Source organism: Perna viridis, chromosome 7 (genome assembly GCF_037379345.1).
Source record: "Perna viridis isolate PV_CMFRI_1.1 ecotype Kerala chromosome 7, ASM3737934v1, whole genome shotgun sequence".
Lineage (NCBI taxonomy): Eukaryota > Metazoa > Mollusca > Bivalvia > Mytilida > Mytilidae > Perna > Perna viridis.
In genome coordinates this window covers 27,454,333-27,473,855 of record NC_142451.1, presented here as the reverse complement: position 1 = coordinate 27,473,855, position 19,523 = coordinate 27,454,333, and the positions used below count along the sequence as shown (strand labels likewise).

Here is a 19,523-nt window from a genome sequence, read left to right as displayed (position 1 = left end):
GTGTGTGTGTGTGTGGTTGTTATCTTTCTCTCTGAAATTATTATAAAGACGCTTACTAGTCTCCAAGATTTCGATGCCATGGAGTAAAAAAACAGCATCTTAAGTTCCGTGACATTGTCTGAAATCAAAACCACTACTTCATCTTGCGTTAGTTACAGTAGCTTCATAGTAATATGTTCTTACGTAATTGTGCGACGTGTTATTGCAGACGGACGAACATTTGTATAACATGCTACTTGTATATTCGTCTTAAAAGATGGGCTTATAATTACATATTTCAAAGCACTTTAGGTAATACCCGCAGAAAAGTTTTCGCATTGCATATCCCTGAGCGGGTGTACGTCAAAACATGGATGCTATAAAAATATAGTGTATTTTCTTTTTGCCTCTCTTCAAACTAATGTTTTGTCAAAAGATATGACTTATAAAAACAATGAATTATAAAATAGAGCAAACATCACACTATAAGATGACAAACATTTTTAAAAGAAAATCTAACATGATAACATAAAACTGTTCTACTGAAAAGGTTGGTTTGATGAGTGCAAAACGAAAGTGAAAGTAGAGAAAATGGCTATTTATAGTTCAAGACTACTTTTCTGTCCGATCTTCGTGCATTCACCCTATTTTCTTTGCGGGAAATTATGTTTTTCACATGTCCTTGGAAATGCTACATAAGTGGACGTTATATTGAATTAATTCACATATTTTTTGTAAAATCCTAAATATATGCACTTCATTATAGAAGTCCATGGGAAAATTAATACGATACTGAGACCTTTTGACTGTAAATCTAGTTAAGACTATGTGTCGTAGTAACGCTTAATCTCGGCCCTGCAGTTGACATACCTATACCGGAAGACAAAGACGTTACGTTTATGAGGTCCATGCAAATATTTTACGTCACCGAACGACATCGTCGATGGTCTATTCCGATCGTACAGACGTGTTTTTTTCTCGGTGAATAGTTTACGGAGTCAACCGTCTACTCGTTGTCGAACTTGATATAATTTTAGTTCATTTGGACGTAATCGGTAAGTTCTAAAATATCTAACATAGTTTTGTTCTTTTTAGAAGCATATTTCAAATGCATTTTCTTTCATAATTATTAAATTATTATCCTACAATATTATATCGTAAAGGAATAGTTATATCAATATTTATATAGACATATCATTCACTAATTATGAATTCAGTTTCTTTCAAACCTACGAACTAATAGATGTGACAGCATTTTAGTATATTTAGCTAGCTAGAAGGAAAGTGAAAGACTGTGTTGATTCCCCAAAATATGTTTTGTTATCATAACTGCAGACGCAATGTTGTACACACAAGTTATGAAAGTTTCAAATTGTATAATCTTATTATTGCAATATCCATTACTCATCTGTGTTCTGTTACTGGCGATCGAAGTCTAAGACTTATGAAATGAGACTGAAAATAGGTAGGTATGAGGACAATTCATGTAAAGATATTGTAGGTATATCAAACTATTATTTTAGAAAGGGTCGGGAAAGGAAAAACGTTGTCATCTCACAACAGGTGCCAATAACAGCACGAGACTTCCGCTTCTCTTTGGGACCATGTCAACTAACGAGAGAGGCTATGATGTTCTGCACAAAAAGAAACATCAAACCAACAAACGGCAATGGTAAAATTAGTTTTTGATGTTTGAAAGATATGACTAAATTCAGTCATCCTTATTTTCCCACGGTCTGCAAGAAAGCGGGAAATATAAAATTCGACCCCTTCTCCTTCCACGCATTTTGTTTCGTTAAAATCAAATCGGTATTACTTTATGGTTTTGATTTTACGCACATTTTGAAAATTCGATTGCACAATTTAAAGAACATTATTTTAATTACTTCTGGGGACAGTCGGTCAAAGGTCAATGCCACCGATAATGAAAAATTGTTTTAAAGGCAAGCGATCTCAATAACTACTACATATTCGCTATCTAAGGGTTACCACCCTTTCTACCTCCCTTAATTCATTCTTAGGCTAGCAGATTACGGTAGTATTTTGAAGGGAGATGGGCAGGACCGTAATCCTTGACTAGCGAAGATGTAACTACTGTTGCTACTTGTACAAATTAAACAATAGTAGAATATCCATGAAACACAAGTAATATAATCCTGTAAACCAAGAATAACCTCTTTGTTTTTCGTCCTCCTTGACATCAATTTACCTTTGAACTTGCAGGAAACTATTTCATGAATATGGAAATAGAAGGAGAAAAGGGTGAACCACCATGTATCAAGTATCAAACTGTGGTATGTTTACCTGTTTCTGTCGGCTTTTGGTCGTTCAGACGAAAGATAATTAATTGTCGTAATTTCTCTAATTAACTAAACGCGCCTGGTTTATTTATGTTTACTAGGGAGTCTCTTCGTGTCATTTAATTTAATTTTTTTTTAACTCTTTAAAACAATTTCATACTTGATCCCTGTTTAAACATGACTTTTATGTTTTATAAACTTTAGGTTACATTGACCAAAGATGATACAATAAAACGATTCTGCCAAGACATGATCACTGCTGCAATTTGTTTCTTGGCGTATTTTGATAAAACGAACTTTTTTGGGAAGAGCAGTTTGTGCTGCAGACGATGTCATATTTTTCATGACGTAATGATAAGATCAAAGTGTATTACAATATCACAAATATCTCCACTTTGATGTGGACATTGTAAAAATGGAAAGAAATCGATTTGAAGACAAAATGTTTGACATTTTTTTAAAGTTATGCGAACAGCTTTTTTTAATCGGGATTTGTATTAACTATATTGATAATTTATTTCACAACCCCAATGAAAATATATATAAAATGCTCCATCAGTCTTTTTGTTAAAAGCCTTTTTGTCAGTATTTCAATTATGTCACAAATCTTAATTTTTTCGACATGGCCATTGGCTACTTTCTTGCTTACCCATGTAAAATATAACAACGAATAGTATTTTTACCAAAGTATATTCATACTTAAAAGACTATACAAATATTCAGAATATCATGTTTATTCTAAAAAAATAATGAGTTTTATTGTCTAATAGTAGATAAATACGCACGTATGTTGTGATGTCACGTTGCCTTTTCCCGACGTTTTCTACACGTTGCGTGCTACCCAGTCTTTATCAAAAGCTTTTTTCGTTAGCTTTGAGTGTTGGAATTTTACATGTATATATGCTGCAGATAGTATATATATGCTGCAGATAGTATATTCTAAAAATAATTGTACTTGCTTGAACAAGTGTGTAAGCGCAGCATTTTGTCTGTGTCTAAGCAAAACGTCACAACATCTAAAATTTGTATATTTTATTTATTCACGCGTACACCATGCGAAATTCGAATAAATTGTTCAAAAAGGCAGATGGTGTTGAGTCGATTTGTTCATATACTTAAAAAATGTATTTATTCGCCTCATCATTAAATTTTCATTTTTTCCATGGCTTAACAAATGGGTTATATATATAATGTAAAACCGTGTCTAACAAAAATGTCACAGCGCATTTTTGACGTTTCCAAAGTAATGATCTGTTTTGCGACGTAAAAACTCTTTAACGTCAAATTTAAAAAAAAAACAATAAAAAGTATTGAAAAATTACGACACTAGATTAATACGACTGTGGATGTAATGAATTAAATAAAAAACGATTTTATCGAATCTAATAAAATAATGAAAGAAATGTTGAAAAGAAAACAGAAAAAAAGAAATATGAAAATGTTGCCCAACTTGCCTATAACTTGCCTATAACTTGCCTATAACCTGAAAACGGTCCAAAAAACATAAAATCTGCTGTACATTTGCCTACCCGAATTAAAGAACACATTTAAAATAGAATAATTAAAATAGAAAAAAAAGCTATCAACGTTTTGATAAAGCACGTATTTTTACCCTTTTTGGCCCCCTTTTCTAAAGCGACAAGGGCACGACGACTGCGCCATAACATTATACGACCGCAAGTTTTTTCGTCGTATACTAGTAATTAAAAAGGGAGATTTCGCTCTCAAATTTTCTCAAAGAGGGAGCTTTGCCAAGGTTTTGTTTTCTCGAAATGTTTAGCAATGTTTTGTTTAGCAACATACCTTAGAACTCCGAAATGAGTACATGTATTCGGAAATTTCAACATACAATGTACATCTACATTAGAGATATAAAACCAAATAGGAAAGAAATAAATTCACTGTATACGCTACCACAATTTCCGGGGGGGGGGGGGGGCTGTACTGACTATTTTGCTTGTATGTTTGTTGGCTTTCTGGTTTAGTGAGGGTGTTTTGCTTTTTTTCACGCATCACGAAATATGTTTTCATAATTCCTAACATTTTTCTCATAGGATAAAATTTCCTTTAAATCATTTACCATATCAGGATGTAATCTGATCATTTCAATTGACCAAAACGTACGAAAAAATAATATCGAATCGGATAATTAAATAATAAAACATGTCGTGTGTGTTATTTTATGTCAAAAAAATAATTAAGCACACTTCTTTTTACACGTTACAATTATAGAACGATGTACGTCGCAATACAAAAAAGACGTCGAAATTTTGCCGATTTCGATGTTACCAAATATGACACCAACACCGTACGCTACGTCAATAAGATCTAAATGAATTGACAAAATTAAGAGCAGAAATCGAAGAAAAACTAGAATACTTTATGAAATTCTTATACGCAGACGATACCGATATACTGGCAGAAAACTCGGCAGACTTACAAACATATATGCGTACTACATTTGTTCTTACGAAATTGTTCGAGCGCTGTAACAACTGGCAGCTCGTTGTTAAATGAACTGAATTATATAATACATATTCCGCATTGTGGATTTGCACTGAAAGTTTTTACCTTTATGACACACTATTTTGATTGTAGGAACTACAAGACTTTACATCAAATGCCCCCGAACCTGAATTATATAAATAAATACAAGTTCGGCTTTGTAGATTTTCAATGAATTTTCTACCTTTATGGTACATTATTTTGCTGGTAGGAACTTCAGGAACTAATTTAATGCTAGGATAAATACTTAATTGATAATTACCCCGAAACCTAGATTATATAATACAGGTTCCGCTTTGCGGGTTTCTTAGAAACACTACATTAAGGATATAAGGATACTATTTGCGTGGGGTAATCTATAAAAAAACAATAATAAATCATCAAGTACCCCGGAACCTGAATTAATACATGTTTCGCTTTGTAGTTTTCCAGTTAATTTTCCACCTTAATGGTACATTATCTTGTTTGTAGGAACTACAAAACTATATCAAATGACCTGGAAACTGAATTCTATAATACAGGTTCCCTGGTATATTTCCGCTGTATGTTTCACCTTTGTAATATTTTGTGCTTGTAGGAACCAATAATGACTATATCAAATACCCCGGACCTGAATTGTTCCGCTGTTGTAGATTTCATTTGAATACTCGACCTAAAGGATACATTTTTGATTGTGGGAACTTATCTAATAGAAGGATAAGGACTGTATTAAATCTCCCGGAAATTGAAAACAAAATATGATACGGGTTCCGGTTTGTAGGTTTTATGTAAATCTATGGAAAATCCTGACAACAATATAATGTATTCACATCTCCACAAAGTTTCATAACAATGTTTTAATCTACTTACGAAATAGTATGGACATACGGACAGACAGACAGAATATAAATACTCCTAAACTTCGTTTTACATGTATTTTAGTTCCACTGGTATGTTTGTTATATTGTCTGTCTCCAGTGATGAAGGTGATGTTAATATTGCCTCAACTAACACGTCTGGTGGTTGTTCTACCTGATATTGATTGTTTGGCCTGAAATTCTCACATTGTTAGTGCCGATACTACCTGATGTCTGCAGTGGTGGATCCAGGGGGAGGGTGCAGGGGATTGAAATCCCTCCTTTTTATTGGAAAATTTGTCTTTTTCATGTGAAAAATTGACAAAAAATGGCAAATAATGTCCTAGCATCCCTTGTTTCTAGGAACCGGCTGGCACCCCTTCTTTTAAAAGTGTTCGCATCCGCTCTTGTGTCTTCTTTGATTTTTCACTTTCGGTAGCTCAGCGATGATGACACAACTGTAACAATACATCGAGGTGATAATATTGCCAATAAAACATCAAGGATTAGTAATGAAAGTCTCAGAGAATGCTCATATTAGCATACTACATGATAACTTAAGTCGGCCATACATGTACCAATAATAAACAATAAATCTTTGAGCGATGGCTCATTTGTGATACCCCCGCTTTCAACCACATATTAGGAAAATAAACAAAGTTATCGGTAAACAGAATGTTAGACCCATTGAGTATTAGGTAAAGTATTGTCCATTAAAACCGGGGTCACGAGGGTTATCTCAGCGCACGTTATATAATCTTTATTGACCATTTCAGCTGTCATTCATTATTTTTAATTACATTACTTAACAAAGCAAAAATTTGATGCGATGCTCGGTAGTAGGCTTTGACTTTATCATTTTATGTTTCATGTTTTGAATTTTATTTTCTGTGTCTCTTTATTATCACTGTGTCTTTTTAGTGCATGGTTGCTTATTTTTCTTTAAATTGTTTTGTTTTATGCTTCACCGAGCCGCACCGGAAGCATTCGGAGTATGTTGGTGAAGCTTGTATGAATTTCTAACGTCACAGACCGACGTTCCTGACGACGGCACCGTCGGTGAACTATCTAGATAGTACAGACGTGTTTTTGTCTGGGAGAAGAATTTACGTTGTTTATCGTTAGACTCCCAATATCTTCAAATTGTCAGACTCGATTTTAGGTGTGATTTTTACAAAATCAGTAAGTACTTAAAATTGCTTCATAAATTTCTTTTCCTTCATTCTTTTTTTTTTCTTTTCTCTGCACTTCTATTGGAAGCATTTAGTTTACATGTTGTATTTTTCAAATAGGAATACTAGTTTTGTTAAAGATTACTAGGAACTACGGGATTGTCTCATTGCATGTCTGGTTTGTGCTCATGCTGAGGCAGATCCAGACGGTTCCACGTGCTATTATTTGCTCGTTTTTGCACTATTGTTTTTTTACAAAATTGATAACAAAAGTTTCTTTCACAAAATGGTATTAAAACCATCGAACCACCACCCCCTCCATTCACCGCTGCTGAACATGAAGCTGTACAGACTTCTGCAGATTTTGACAAAAGGTATTTAAAAGTATCTTCTTTCAGACATGGAAAGAAAAGCTCGAGAAAGAAAGAAAAGTTTCCGTCTGCAATACCAGCACGAGACTTCCACTTCTCTTTGACACCATGTCAGCTGACGAGAGAAGCCATGATCTGTAAAATCAGAAACGTCAAGCAAAAGAACAATGAAGGTAAATGAACAAAATTAACAAGTTAAATGATCGATCATTGACAGAGGTTATTTTTAATCACGGTGGTCTATGTTCTATTAATTTTTTTGTTTCGACATTATTTGACCTTTCAACTTGCAGGTCAGCATGCCGTAAATAAGGAAAAAGGAACAGAGGTCAGACCACCATGTACTAAATATCAGATTGAGGTAGGTATTATACCACAAGAAAGGTAATAACAAAATTACCGAACTGATAAACTCCAGGCAAAAGTTAAAAAGAAAATGTCAAAAGGAAAGTCCCATTAGGAAAATGCAATATTAGAATAAAAACTGTAAAGTTAGAAACCACCGCAATACAGGCATTAACAATTACCTGTTCACTTATAGTTGTTTTTTTTTGTCAGACTAGCACACTGACTTTGTTATAAAAAGTAAAACGCATATTCTGGTTGTAAGATTAGTCCAAAATGAATATTTTGTAATAAAATCAAATTGCTGGTCTCTTGCTTTATTGCAAATTTGATCACCCAAAATATAAATTAGATAAAGCCTTTCGTAACATGAACACGAACATGAATGCTTTATGTCGTACAGGTGATCACGACCGAAGATGAAGCTATCGGAACATTCTGTCAAGATATTATCTCTGTAGCCACTTTTGAGGTAGCACTCGAAGAAAGACTTAAATTGGAACCAGTTGACCATGTTGAAATGACAAGGCATGAAATAGGTAAAATATGAATTTCAAATCACAACCGTTGTTTTAATATGAGGCCGAAGTTCTAGAGTGGCCATATATAATGTTCCTGGTCAATGGTTGTTCCTGCATTTTTTCAAACTTCCATATTTGTACCACGTGATTTGAACACAGCTCATTACCTGTCATAGTGATATTAGAGCCTCCGGGGTTTTGGATTATATTTTAAATTCCTAAGGGATGAAGCGTCGGGTTCGTAAACTTTAATGGATCCAAAAAAAAAAAAAAAAAATTGTAGGAAATGACGTACGTAATTTCGAAATGGTTGTTTGAACTTCCAATGCATGCACAGAGGTCAGAGTAGCTGTTCTATAAAGTCTCGCATACTCCCGTACTACTAGGTCGATACATCATCGAAGCATCATTAACAAATTAACAATTGTCCAAATAGTCAAAGCCTGAAAACAATCATTGACCGCTAAGAGGAATACATTGTCTATATGAAAATGAAAAATGAACATTAAAAAATGATACATTTACAAAAAGAGTCACTAAAAGCATTCGATTTTCAAAAATGTCTGTCATTTGTTTATCATTTCACTTTTAGATCAACTTGGTAGGACACATGGAATAGAAGACATTGCCCTACAGAAAAAAGAAAATCTGGTTGGTACAAAAAATTATTACTTTAGTAGTACTACTCCAGCTAAGAATCATGCAAAATGTGATTCATGATTGCAAAGCCTATTTATATTTTTTATATTTTGTTGAAAACATTATACGAAACAGAAATTGATATGTTTTTTTTTTCATATAACCCCTGTTCATAAGTGACATAGAATGTTCTGTAGAATTCAACAAAAGGGGGATAACTCTGTAAATGACACCAAAATACAGTAGAAATTAATGGACTTTCAATGTAAATTATCTCCTAAGAGCAGACAGATTGAAATGAATGCTTATACATTTCATCATATAAAGGAACTTAATAACAAAAACAACAAAAATATATAGCCTTTTTGGTGTATCACATGTTACACAATTTGCATGATTCTTACAAAGACTGCTACTTAACTTGTCTCAGTTAGTAAATGTAACACAAGACAATTTAAATTTGCAAAACACTGAATTGCAAATCTTGCGCTGCTTTTTCTTCAACCTACCATGTCATGTGAGTAACCATTGGATGCAGATTCGCATGGGATTTAATGAAATGCATTTTATTTTACAATTTTTGATAAAATAAACTTATAGTTTCAATTTAAAAATCATGGGATTTTTTTATCCCATGGGATTCTTCATTGTGTGTTTTAGTGACCGTCAAGAAAGTGTACCTAATAAAAAGTATTCCTAACCATGACTTAGTTACACAAAGAATCACTTAAGTATAGTTTGTTGATAAAAAATCGTCAAAGAGTGAAACAAAGAGGCTATGGCTATAAACCACTTCCCAAAAATGTCCCCTTGAATACCATTTCAATATTGTAACATTGTAACACAAGTCACTGGCAATTTCTTCTTCGCATAGGACTACAGCAAGAAAGACAAGAAAAAACTAAAAGAAATTAAAAAGACAAATGACAAAGAGAACAAGAAATTACAAAAATTCCAAGAAAAAACAACTAAAGAATACATTAAAATGGTGAATGAAAAATATAAAGAGAGAAATAAATTGAAACTGAGAGAATGGGAAAAGCAGGTAAAAGATAACAAGAAAAAAGAAAAAGAGGAGGTAACTCTAGCAAAGAAAGATCTAGAGAGGGAAAAGAAAGAAATGAAACTAAAGGAAAAATACACGAAGAAGGAAAAGAAGAATTCCGAGAAAGGTATAAACATATTTCTTTTGAATGAATCGTTTTGATATCTTTTTGAAGCAATTCTAAAATCTTTTGAATATTTTTCAAAGTTCTGTCATATAAATCATTAATTTTAATGCTACCAGATGTTGAATAATGCAAGAAACTTAATCAGTTAAATGGTTCCTTAAACATTTTGCCTTTATTAAATTTTCTTGTTAGCCACCCCCCTTCCCCACCTCCCAAAAGAGCCCCTCAGCAAAAAAAAAATACTAATTTAGTGCTTTTCTCTATTTTTCAGAAGAAAAGAAAACAATCTCAAGTGAAAACTCAACTAAAGGCTGCAATACAAAAGAAGAAAATGGAAAACACAAATCAAGAATCGGGTTCTTCGACCGTTTGAGGAGTCTCTTTACTGTCTGTCGTGCATCTGATGGAAGAGCTGATTAGGCAAATGTTTATTTCAGAGATTGAAGCACTGAAGTGACTTTTGACAATAATCATAGATCTAGCTATAATTGTACATGTATAATCTTATTTATCATTACTTATCTGTACAGATTGAATAGTTTTTAATTTGTTTTCAAATCACTGCATTTAAGTAGGTGTAATGTCTGTCATTACTTCGTCCATGAATCTCGTTTATTTACTGATATTTAACTTCTTGGTGAATATAACAGACAGGTATTCAACTTTGATATACTGCACACCATTTCATGAACTAATTTTTTTTATAGCAAAGATACATCATGACTTTGTATATTAGGTGTTTTTTTGTTTCCCTTGCATGTCTGATTATTTATTTAATCGAGTTTTAATAAAGTTAACATTTATTTACTCAACTCATTTTTGACTAAAGTTTTAATGCTTTTGTATGGCACCCCAGGTGTCAGTTTCACAAAAAGTCGTAAGTGTAAAATTGATCGTAAATAATGACGTCGTAAACTAAAATAGCATTGTAACCTGATGATTTACGATCAATTTCACACTTACGACTTTTTGTGAAACTGACACCTGCACTATGTGCTTTGGAATCCTAGGCAGATAGAGTCGTTATTTAAGGGAAACCAAGGGAATCAGGATTCATGCAAACGATCAACAATAAAAAAAAAGAAAACACAATCCATAAACTTGATTAAGAAAGTAGACACACACAACAAAGATAAATAAATAATAAACAAAAAATTACGTTTCGCGAAAGTCACCTCCCGTACACATATTATCTCGAAACCTAAATATTTATAGATGCGGCACATTATTTTCACCCTAAAAACAAAATCACACCCAAATCGGAGCATTTTGAAGTTTTGGCGGAAAATCAGTCGCAGAAATCACAAAATTTATATTCGGCATTTCATTTTCACACTCGAAACCAAATTTTGTCCAAATCGAAGTAGTTTTAAATTTGGGCAAGAAATAAGGTTGTCAGGGTAACGGACAACAAATCGTGTTTGTTTTCTTTCTTTTTTCTTCCATAGTTAATAATATAAAATTACCATTGTACCATACTTTCAAAACTTTTAAATTCTATACTCACAACTGTCAAAGAGGGTCTGCAGTCCTACCACAACAGCCCCGTGCAGGTCCGGGTGTTAAAAGAATAGGCCTGCAGCAGCGCTAAGCTTGTCGTAAAAGGCGACTAAATAGTGCTCAGAACCCTAGCCGGGGGCTAGGGCGCTTTGCCCACAGAGCAACTGGGATGTGTGCCCCAGTTGGTGGAATGGGGTACCCCTGGCGTGTTACATGCTGGGGTTGTCAGGCTATAATACGGAAAACCTGACCGCAAACCATAGTGGTGCACCGTGTTCGGAAAGATGCCACGTTCCTTGCACGTTAAAGAACCCTACTGTGGTATTCTCCCGGAGTAGGAACCATAGGGCTCCGCCACAGGAGGCTAAATTGCCCAACCCTATCCACCTCTCCCTATTTCCAGTGGCAATCAAACTTTGTTGACCCTATTGTCCTTGTGTCCCATCCCCTTTTCATTTCATCATCATTTCATGTTCATTTTATCATCAATTTCATGCTCATCGTCTGAATATAGCTAAAATATTGCTGCTCGGACGTTAAACCCCAACAAACAAAACAAACCTACCACAACACTTGTTACTCCCGTAGTGGTATTAATTCAATGTGGATCCTGATAAATTCGAAAGATCTTTTGGAGACAATTAGTTCAAGACAATTATCTGAATATAATAGCATTAAAACCTTTGATTTTTCAACACTGTATACTTCTATTTCCCATTCTCAGTTAAAATCCCGACTTAAAAACATTATACGTCGTTGTTTTTTTCCAAAAAAAGATGGTACACATAGATACAAATATATAGTTCTTGGTAGAGATTCCTCATACTTTGTAAGAAAAAATTCCCAATCATCTTCCAAAAATACGGAGGAAGATGTTTACAAAATGCTGGAATTTTTAATCGACAACATATTTGCCCAGTGTGGTGGACGTGTTTTTTCAACAAACGGTCGGCATTGCAATGGGAACAAATTGTGCTCCTTTACTTGCTGACCTATTCCTTCACTCTTATGAGGCTGACTTTATAGCTGATCTGATCAGAAAGAAAGAATATCGTTTGGCTAGATCCTTCAATCTCAGTTTCCGCTTTATAGATGACGTATTATCTTTAAACAATCCTAATTTCGGGGATTTGATACATCGCATCTATCCAAAAGAACTTGAGATAAAGGATACTACAGACACTGTGAAGTCAGCCTCATATCTTGACCTACACTTAGAAATCGATGGTAAAGGAAAACTATTGACCAAACTTTACGACAAACGTGATGAATTTTCAATCAAAATTGTCAACGTTCCTTTTATCTGTGGCAACATCCCTTCAGCACCTGCGTATGGAGTGTTCATATCACAACTCATACCTTATGCCAGAGCTTGCCGAAACTACGCAGACTTTTTGTATCGCGCTAGAACTCTAACAAATAGGCTTCTGGAACAGGGTTATGTTGCTACAAGATTGACGTCATCACTACAGAAGTTTTATGGTTGTCATCATGAACTCGTGGATCGTTGTGGTGTATCCATCTGCACCATGAAAACTGTTTTATTCAATGGATCATAGTTTTCCTTTCCTCGGTCGTACATGTACAACATTACACCGCAAAATATATGATTTATTTTTCGCATTTAACAGTGTTGATTTTACATTTAAAATTGCATTGTAACCATGAAACTGTTCGGAATTTAGTTTCCATTCGGCATGCGATCCGAGTCAGCAGTACACTGTTACGCTGCTTTTGATTAACTGAAAAGGGGTGTGGTTTACTCACGAAAAACACTGTAAATTTGAGGAAAAAGAGGGAGGTGATTTTGTTTTACTTAGACATTTTATTACATGTTATTAATAAATACTGTTGGACGTGTTTTTATTGATATTTTTGTTTGAGTAAATAAGGTATGCTTATCAGTTGTTTTTGTATTTGGAAATCGCTTACAGAAAAAGCGAGTACTATTTCGATGTACATACTGCTTGTTGTCTTTTGTCCTATCTTTTTAAAGTGTTTGCATTCTGAGGCTACGATCTGAAGAGTTAAACCTGATTTCAATATATACGATCTGAAGAGTTAAACCTGATTTCAATATATATATTGAAATCAGGTTTAACTCTTCAGATCGTAGCCTCAGAATGCAAACACTTTAAAAGAGGAGGGTTGAGCGCTCACAAACCTCTCCACATACTGTATGTGCCTGTCCCAAGCCAGGAACTGGTAGTCCAGTGGTTGCCATTGTTCTTATGTAGCTTTCCTTATCTTGTGTTTACAGATTTTTCTGTGTGCAACGAGAAAAGTCGAGTACATGTATCCTCCAATGATTTTTGACATTCTAACAGTGGACATTAATTTCTCATTTGTTCCCAGATAGGGACTACAAACGAATGTCTCATGCTCTGCAACCAATGATCATATGACTGCTGAAGTCAAGAATACAATCGTTTTATGGTCTTTACCATGAAATCGTGATTATTACATGGTGTATCTATCTGCATCTTGGAAACCGATTTTGTTCACTGTGACTGAGTATTATTTTCATCTACATAATGTACCATCCGCCGGAGGTTTTTTAGGAAGCAGAGAAAGTTTACCCTATCGGAGCAACTACTCCATGCTCCAAGCATATAGTTGGGTCCGAGTTGCTCATTTTGATTTAATTTCTATGTATATATATTTTTTGTTCTTTGTGGCGTGTGTCTACTTTCTTGTTCAAGTTTACGTAATGTTTTTTGTTTTGTTATTATCGTTTGAATCCCTTGATTTCCATTTTAAAAGAACCCCATCTGCCTTGCATTCTAAAGCACACAGTATTTGGATACCATACAAAGGCAGTAAAACATTAATGAAAATGACAATTTATAGAGTTTTAATACTCGATTAAATAAATAAACAGATATTTAAGGGAAACAAAATAGAAACAAATATACATGATGTATCTTCGCTACAAAAATAAATGAGTTCATGAAAGGTGTACAGTAATTTAAAATTGAATACTTCTTTGTTATATTCAGGACATAAAGATAAGTAAGAATAATTTAGTTTGATAGAGTATGCTCAGACAATTATAGCTAGATCTATGATTACTGTCAAAAGTCACTTCATCATTTTCAGTTACTAAAACAAACATTTGCCTAATCGGCATTCCCATCCGCTGCACAACAGAACGCAAAGAGATTTCTCAAACGGTCGAAGATCCTGATTTTGGATTTGTGTTTTCCATTTTCTTCTTTTGGAATGCTATGTTTAGTTGAGTTTGAAGCTCCTGAGAATGCTTTCTTTTCTTCTACAAAATAAGGAAAAGCGTTATATTTGTGATTTTTGTTTTGTTTTATTTTTGTTTTGTTTTATTTTTGTTTTATTTCTTGTTTTTTTTTTTTTTTTTTTTTTTTTTTTTTGGGGGGGGGGGGGTGCTAGTCAGAAAATTACTGAATAAGTATTTCTTGTACTGTTCAACATCTGGTAGTATTAAAATTATTTAATTAAAAGTATGACAGAACGTTGAAAATATTCAGAAGATTTTAAAATTGCTTCAAAAGATATCAAAACGATTCATTCAAAAGAAATACGTTTATACCTTTCTCGGAATTCTTCTTTTCCTTCTTCATGTCTTTCTCCTTTAGTTTCGTTTCTTTCTTTTTCCTCTCTAGTTCTTTCTTTACCAGCTTTGCTCCCTCTTTTACTTTCTTCTTGTTTTCATTTGCCTGCTTTTCCCATTCTCTTAGCTTCAACTCATATCTCTCTTTATATTTTTCATTCACCATTTTAATGTATTCTTTAGTTGTTTTTTCTTGGAACTTTTGTAATTTCTTGTTCTCTTTGTCTTTTGTCTTTTCAATTTCTTTTAGTTTTTTCTTGTCTTTCTTGCTGTAGTCCTGTGCGAAGAAGACATTCTGTGCAAGTGAAGTGTGTTACAAAGTTGTAATGCTTTCAAAGTGGACACTTTGGATGGGGTTAATAGCACAGCCACTTCGTTATTACTTTTTGACGGGTTTAAATAAAATAAAACTGTATTTAAGAGATTCTTTGTGTAACTAAACATGTTCACGGTTTGGAATACGTTTTATTAGGTACAATTTCTTGACTGTCAATAAAACACATTTACTACAATTTTTTTTAAATTGTCAATGAGACAAGTTAACTAATAATTATTTTGTTTGTTTGTTTGTTTGTTTGTTTTTTGTTTTTTTGTTGTTTTTTGTTTTTTTGTACAAACCACATTTTCTTTTTTCTGTAGGGCAATGTCATCTGCTCTATTTGTCCTATCAAGTTGATCTGAAATAGATATGATAAGCAAATGACAGTCGTCATTGACAATCAAATACGTAGACTTAAACAACTCATTTGTTCATTCTTTTTGTTTTCCATTAGACGATGCAGTCCTCGTAGCTGTTTATAGTATTTCATGTTTGCCTATGAGGGACCGAGAAATTGGTACTCAAAGGACGACTTTTAATGATGCATCGATGATGTATCGACCTAGAAGTACGGGAACTTTCTTAAACAGTTACTCGAAAGTTTGTGCCTACATTAGATGCCACTCTATAGATAGGTCACTGCAGATAATTTTATGACAATTAGTGGAAAAAAAGCTATATTGAGACACTTAAACAAGCAATCCCAAACTTTTCCTATAAAAAAGTATATATTTTTCAAATCCAATCATTACGGAGATCCATGAAAATATATGCATTCTTATATATGTTGTCATAAAATTCTGTAGCTACGGTAACATATTAAGAAAATATCAGTTTATATAACCATTTTTGGGTGCCTTCCCAAAATTAACTTTTTTAAGGATTTTCTAAAATATTAGACACTTTAAAACTACGAGGAAAATTAAACAGACATGGTAAAACCCCCAAAACAACTGTATTTTTTTCTTTGCATTTGTTCATGATTTGAATTCTTAAAGTTCGTGCGAAATTTTTAATTTTTGAAAAACAGGCAGTTGGTGCAGAGGACCTGAATCTTTCCGGATTGCTTAAGACATGCATTTTACACCTTTTTTACCTTCACAAGTATTGCATCTGTTCATGTACGAATGTTCTACTACCCACAATCAACATTTACATAAAGTTTTACCTTTTATTTTAAAGTTTTACAAAATTAAAATTTTGTGTACGAAACAGTGGACACCAATCACATCTGTATAGTGCAACCTTCATTTCAAGGAATTATTTCGAAATTAAATACGTCATTTCCAACAAAATGATTTTGATCCATTAAAGTTTCATGACCCTTAGGTTTTAAAATATAACCTCAAAAACGCCGATGCTCTGATTTCAGTATATTATGTGCAAAATTAAAACACATACAAATACGGAATATTTAGAAAAAAATGCGAGAACAACCACTAGCTAGGATTATTTAACTTTTTATTTGTAAGACTAGAACTTCGGTCTCATATTTAAAACAATGGTTGTGATTTTACATTCATAATTTATTATACCTATTTCATGGCTTCTTGTCATTTCAACATGGTAAACTGGTTCCAATTTACGTCTCTCTTCTAGTGCTACCTCGAAAATTGCTGCGGAGATAACATCTTGACAGAATGTTTTGATAGATTCATCTTCGGTCAAGGTCACCTGTACAACATAAAAAATTCATGTTCGTGCTCATGTTTAAATGTTTTATCTTATATATATATATATTTAGAGTGGGGTCAAAGTTGATTGTAGGGGTTTAACGTCCGAGCAGCAATATTTCAGCTATATTCAGACGATGAACATGAAATGGATGATAAAATGAACATGAAATGATGATGAAATGAAAAAAAGGGATGGGACACAAGAATAGTAGGGTCAACAAATTTTGATTGTCACCAGAAAAAGGGAGGGATGGGTAAGGTCGGGCAATTTAGCCTCCTGTAGCGGAGCGCAAAGGTTCCTTCTCCTATCGAATACCACAGCAGGGTTCTTTAGCGTGCGAGGAACGTGGCATCTTTCCAAACACGGTGCTCCACTATGGTTTGCGGTCAGGTTTTACGTATTATAGCCTGACAACCCCAGCATGTAACACGCCAGGGGTACCCCATTCCACCACCTGGGGCACACATCCCAGTTGCTCTGTGGGCAGAGCGCCTAGCCTTCGGCTGGGTTTCTGAGCACTATTTAGTCGCCTTTTACGGCAAGCTTAGCGCTGCTGCAGGCCTATTCTTACACCCGGACCTGCACGGGGCTGCCCACAGAGCAACTGGGTTGTGTGCCCCAGGTGGTGGAATTGGGTACCCCTTGTGTGTTACATGCTGGGGTTGTCAGGCTATAATACGGAAAACCTGATTTGATTTTTTAAGCGAATAAAAACCCTCATCTAGATTCTTTATTAATAATTGATTAATTAATGAGAAAATATACTTCATTATTAATCATACTACTTATTGATGTTTATAATAAGTATAAGAATTATTTTGTAAATTCAGTAATTATTAAAAACCTCTTCATTCCGAATATATTTAAGAGATAAGTCATCTCGTCTCATTGAGCTCTTTTGGAGCTGCCTGGAAATAGTGCTAATTGTTTAAGAGGTTCATGGCATTATTCAAGATTTAAAGCAGAGCGGGCTGGGTGGGAAAGACCTCACAATTGTTCTTAAATAATTGACCTTTTAATTTTTTTAATTTTATTATTACCCTTCATGTGGTATACCTACCTCAATCTGATATTTGGTACATATTGGTCCGACCTCTGTTCCTTTTCCCTTATTTACGGCATGCTGACCTGCAAGTTGAAAGGTCATATAATGACAAAATCAAAACAAAACAAAACAAAAAGCTGTTTTGGTATGAATAGAACATAGATCACTGTGATTAAAAATAGCCTTTGTCCATGATCGACCATATAATTTGTAATTTCATTAGTCAGCAACGTCGTTTTCTTACCTTCATTGTTATTTGCATTGACGTTTCTGATTTTACAGCTCATGGCTTCTTTTGTCAGCTGATATGGTGTCAAAGAGAAATGGAAGTCTCGTGCTGGTATTGGTACCTGTTGCAGACGGAAACTTTTCTTCCTTTCTCGAGCTTTTCTGTCCATGTCTGAAAGAAGATTCTGTTTATAAGGTTTGTGTAACTTCAACGAAGATTGAACAGCACTTTCCAAAGCTTCTACAGTTTTCTCATAATTAATAGTTTTTGTCAAATTCTGCAGAAGTCTGTACAGATATGTGTTCAGCAGTGGTTGATTAGAGGGTGGTGGTTCGAAGGTTTTAATCCCCTTTTGCGAAAGAAACTTTTGTCAGTTTTGTTAAAATAATTGCGAAAAATGTGAAAATTATAGCCTGGAAACTGTCCCTCAGTTTACAAATTTCTGGGTCCGCCTATGCATGAGTGCAAACCAGACATGCGGTGAGACATGATCCCATAGTTCCTAATAATCTTTGACAAAACTAGTATTTCTATTTAAAAAAAAATAAATCAATAATACAACATGTAAACTAAATATTTCCAATAGAAATGCAGAGAAAAGAAAGTAAAACAGAATGAAGGCAAAGAAATGTATGAAGCAATCTTAAGTGCTTACTAATTTCGTAAAACCACTCTTAATATCTAGTCTGGCGCTATGAAGATATGGGGAGTCTGACGGTAAACAACGTTAATTCTTCTCCCAGAAAAAAAAACACGTCTGTACTGTCTAGATAGTTCACCGACAATGCCGTCGTCAGGAACGTCGCTCTGTGACGTTAGAAATTTCACACAAACTTAGGTAGTACAATACAGTTAGGTCATTTCTGTATATTTGGTCTCATTTTGTTGAAATAAAGCTGTTTTCAGGCTGTCCGCACAGAAATGTCTAGTGTTTTGTCATAAAAAATGCATATCTTTGAAATCCTTGGTGTGTGGAGGTTCAAGTCATTTATAAGTAATTTAGTGATTATTGTTATAAAATCCAGTAGCCATGGTAACATACTGAAAAAAATATTACTGAGTTTTAGTACAAATCAGGGGTGCCTTTCCAAACTAACAGCCAATTATTATGTTTTATAAAATATCAGGCACTTAGACACTACCACAGGATGACAGCATGCATGGAGTAGTTGGAAAAAGGGTAAAAATAATAAGACCCTTTTCGATCCATTCTCTCACAATTTTAGTTCCAAAACTTCGTGAGAAATAAGGTATTTTGAAAATCAGCCATCTTATGCTGAGGAGAGAACCTAATACGGCAGGGGACTGAAACGTTCCGGATACCATTCTT

The 19,523-nt window shown here is 34.1% G+C and overlaps 2 protein-coding genes across 2 annotated transcripts; one reads left to right on the top strand and one right to left on the bottom strand.

Annotated features, from left to right (window-relative positions):
• Positions 1-6,677: 6,677 nt before the first annotated feature.
• Positions 6,678-10,675, top strand: LOC148612101 (uncharacterized). Its single transcript, XM_088595446.1, has 7 exons — positions 6,678-6,802; positions 7,191-7,336; positions 7,457-7,524; positions 7,912-8,047; positions 8,622-8,680; positions 9,543-9,840; positions 10,112-10,675. The coding sequence occupies exons 2-7, from the start codon at positions 7,294-7,296 to the stop codon at positions 10,258-10,260; spliced, it is 753 nt and encodes a 250-aa protein (XP_088451572.1). The 5' UTR covers positions 6,678-6,802; positions 7,191-7,293; the 3' UTR covers positions 10,261-10,675.
• Positions 10,676-14,177: 3,502 nt separating this feature from the next.
• LOC148612100 (uncharacterized) lies at positions 14,178-18,972 on the bottom strand. The gene is made up of 7 exons (XM_088595445.1): positions 18,849-18,972; positions 18,209-18,364; positions 17,980-18,047; positions 16,778-16,916; positions 15,542-15,600; positions 14,903-15,200; positions 14,178-14,611 (listed from the first exon to the last, which is right to left on the bottom strand). Exons 2-7 carry the CDS (start codon positions 18,360-18,362, stop codon positions 14,460-14,462), a joined length of 870 nt encoding a protein of 289 aa, XP_088451571.1. The 5' UTR covers positions 18,363-18,364; positions 18,849-18,972; the 3' UTR covers positions 14,178-14,459.
• Positions 18,973-19,523: the final 551 nt, after the last annotated feature.

What these genes read in the sequence shown, in the direction of transcription:
- LOC148612101 (XM_088595446.1), top strand. Translation starts at nt 7,294, where the DNA reads ATGATCTGTAAAATCAGAAACGTCAAGCAAAAGAACAATGAAG. An exon ending in CAAGCAAAAGAACAATGAAG is followed by an intron (nt 7,337 to 7,456) that starts GTAAATGAACAA and finishes TTCAACTTGCAG; the next exon opens with GTCAGCATGCCGTAAATAAG. An exon ending in AAAGAAGAATTCCGAGAAAG is followed by an intron (nt 9,841 to 10,111) that starts GTATAAACATAT and finishes TCTATTTTTCAG; the next exon opens with AAGAAAAGAAAACAATCTCA.
- LOC148612100 (XM_088595445.1), bottom strand. Translation starts at nt 18,362, where the DNA reads ATGGACAGAAAAGCTCGAGAAAGGAAGAAAAGTTTCCGTCTGCAACAG. An exon ending in CAATGCAAATAACAATGAAG is followed by an intron (nt 18,048 to 18,208) that starts GTAAGAAAACGA and finishes TTCAACTTGCAG; the next exon opens with GTCAGCATGCCGTAAATAAG. An exon ending in GTACCAAATATCAGATTGAG is followed by an intron (nt 16,917 to 17,979) that starts GTAGGTATACCA and finishes TATGTTGTACAG; the next exon opens with GTGACCTTGACCGAAGATGA.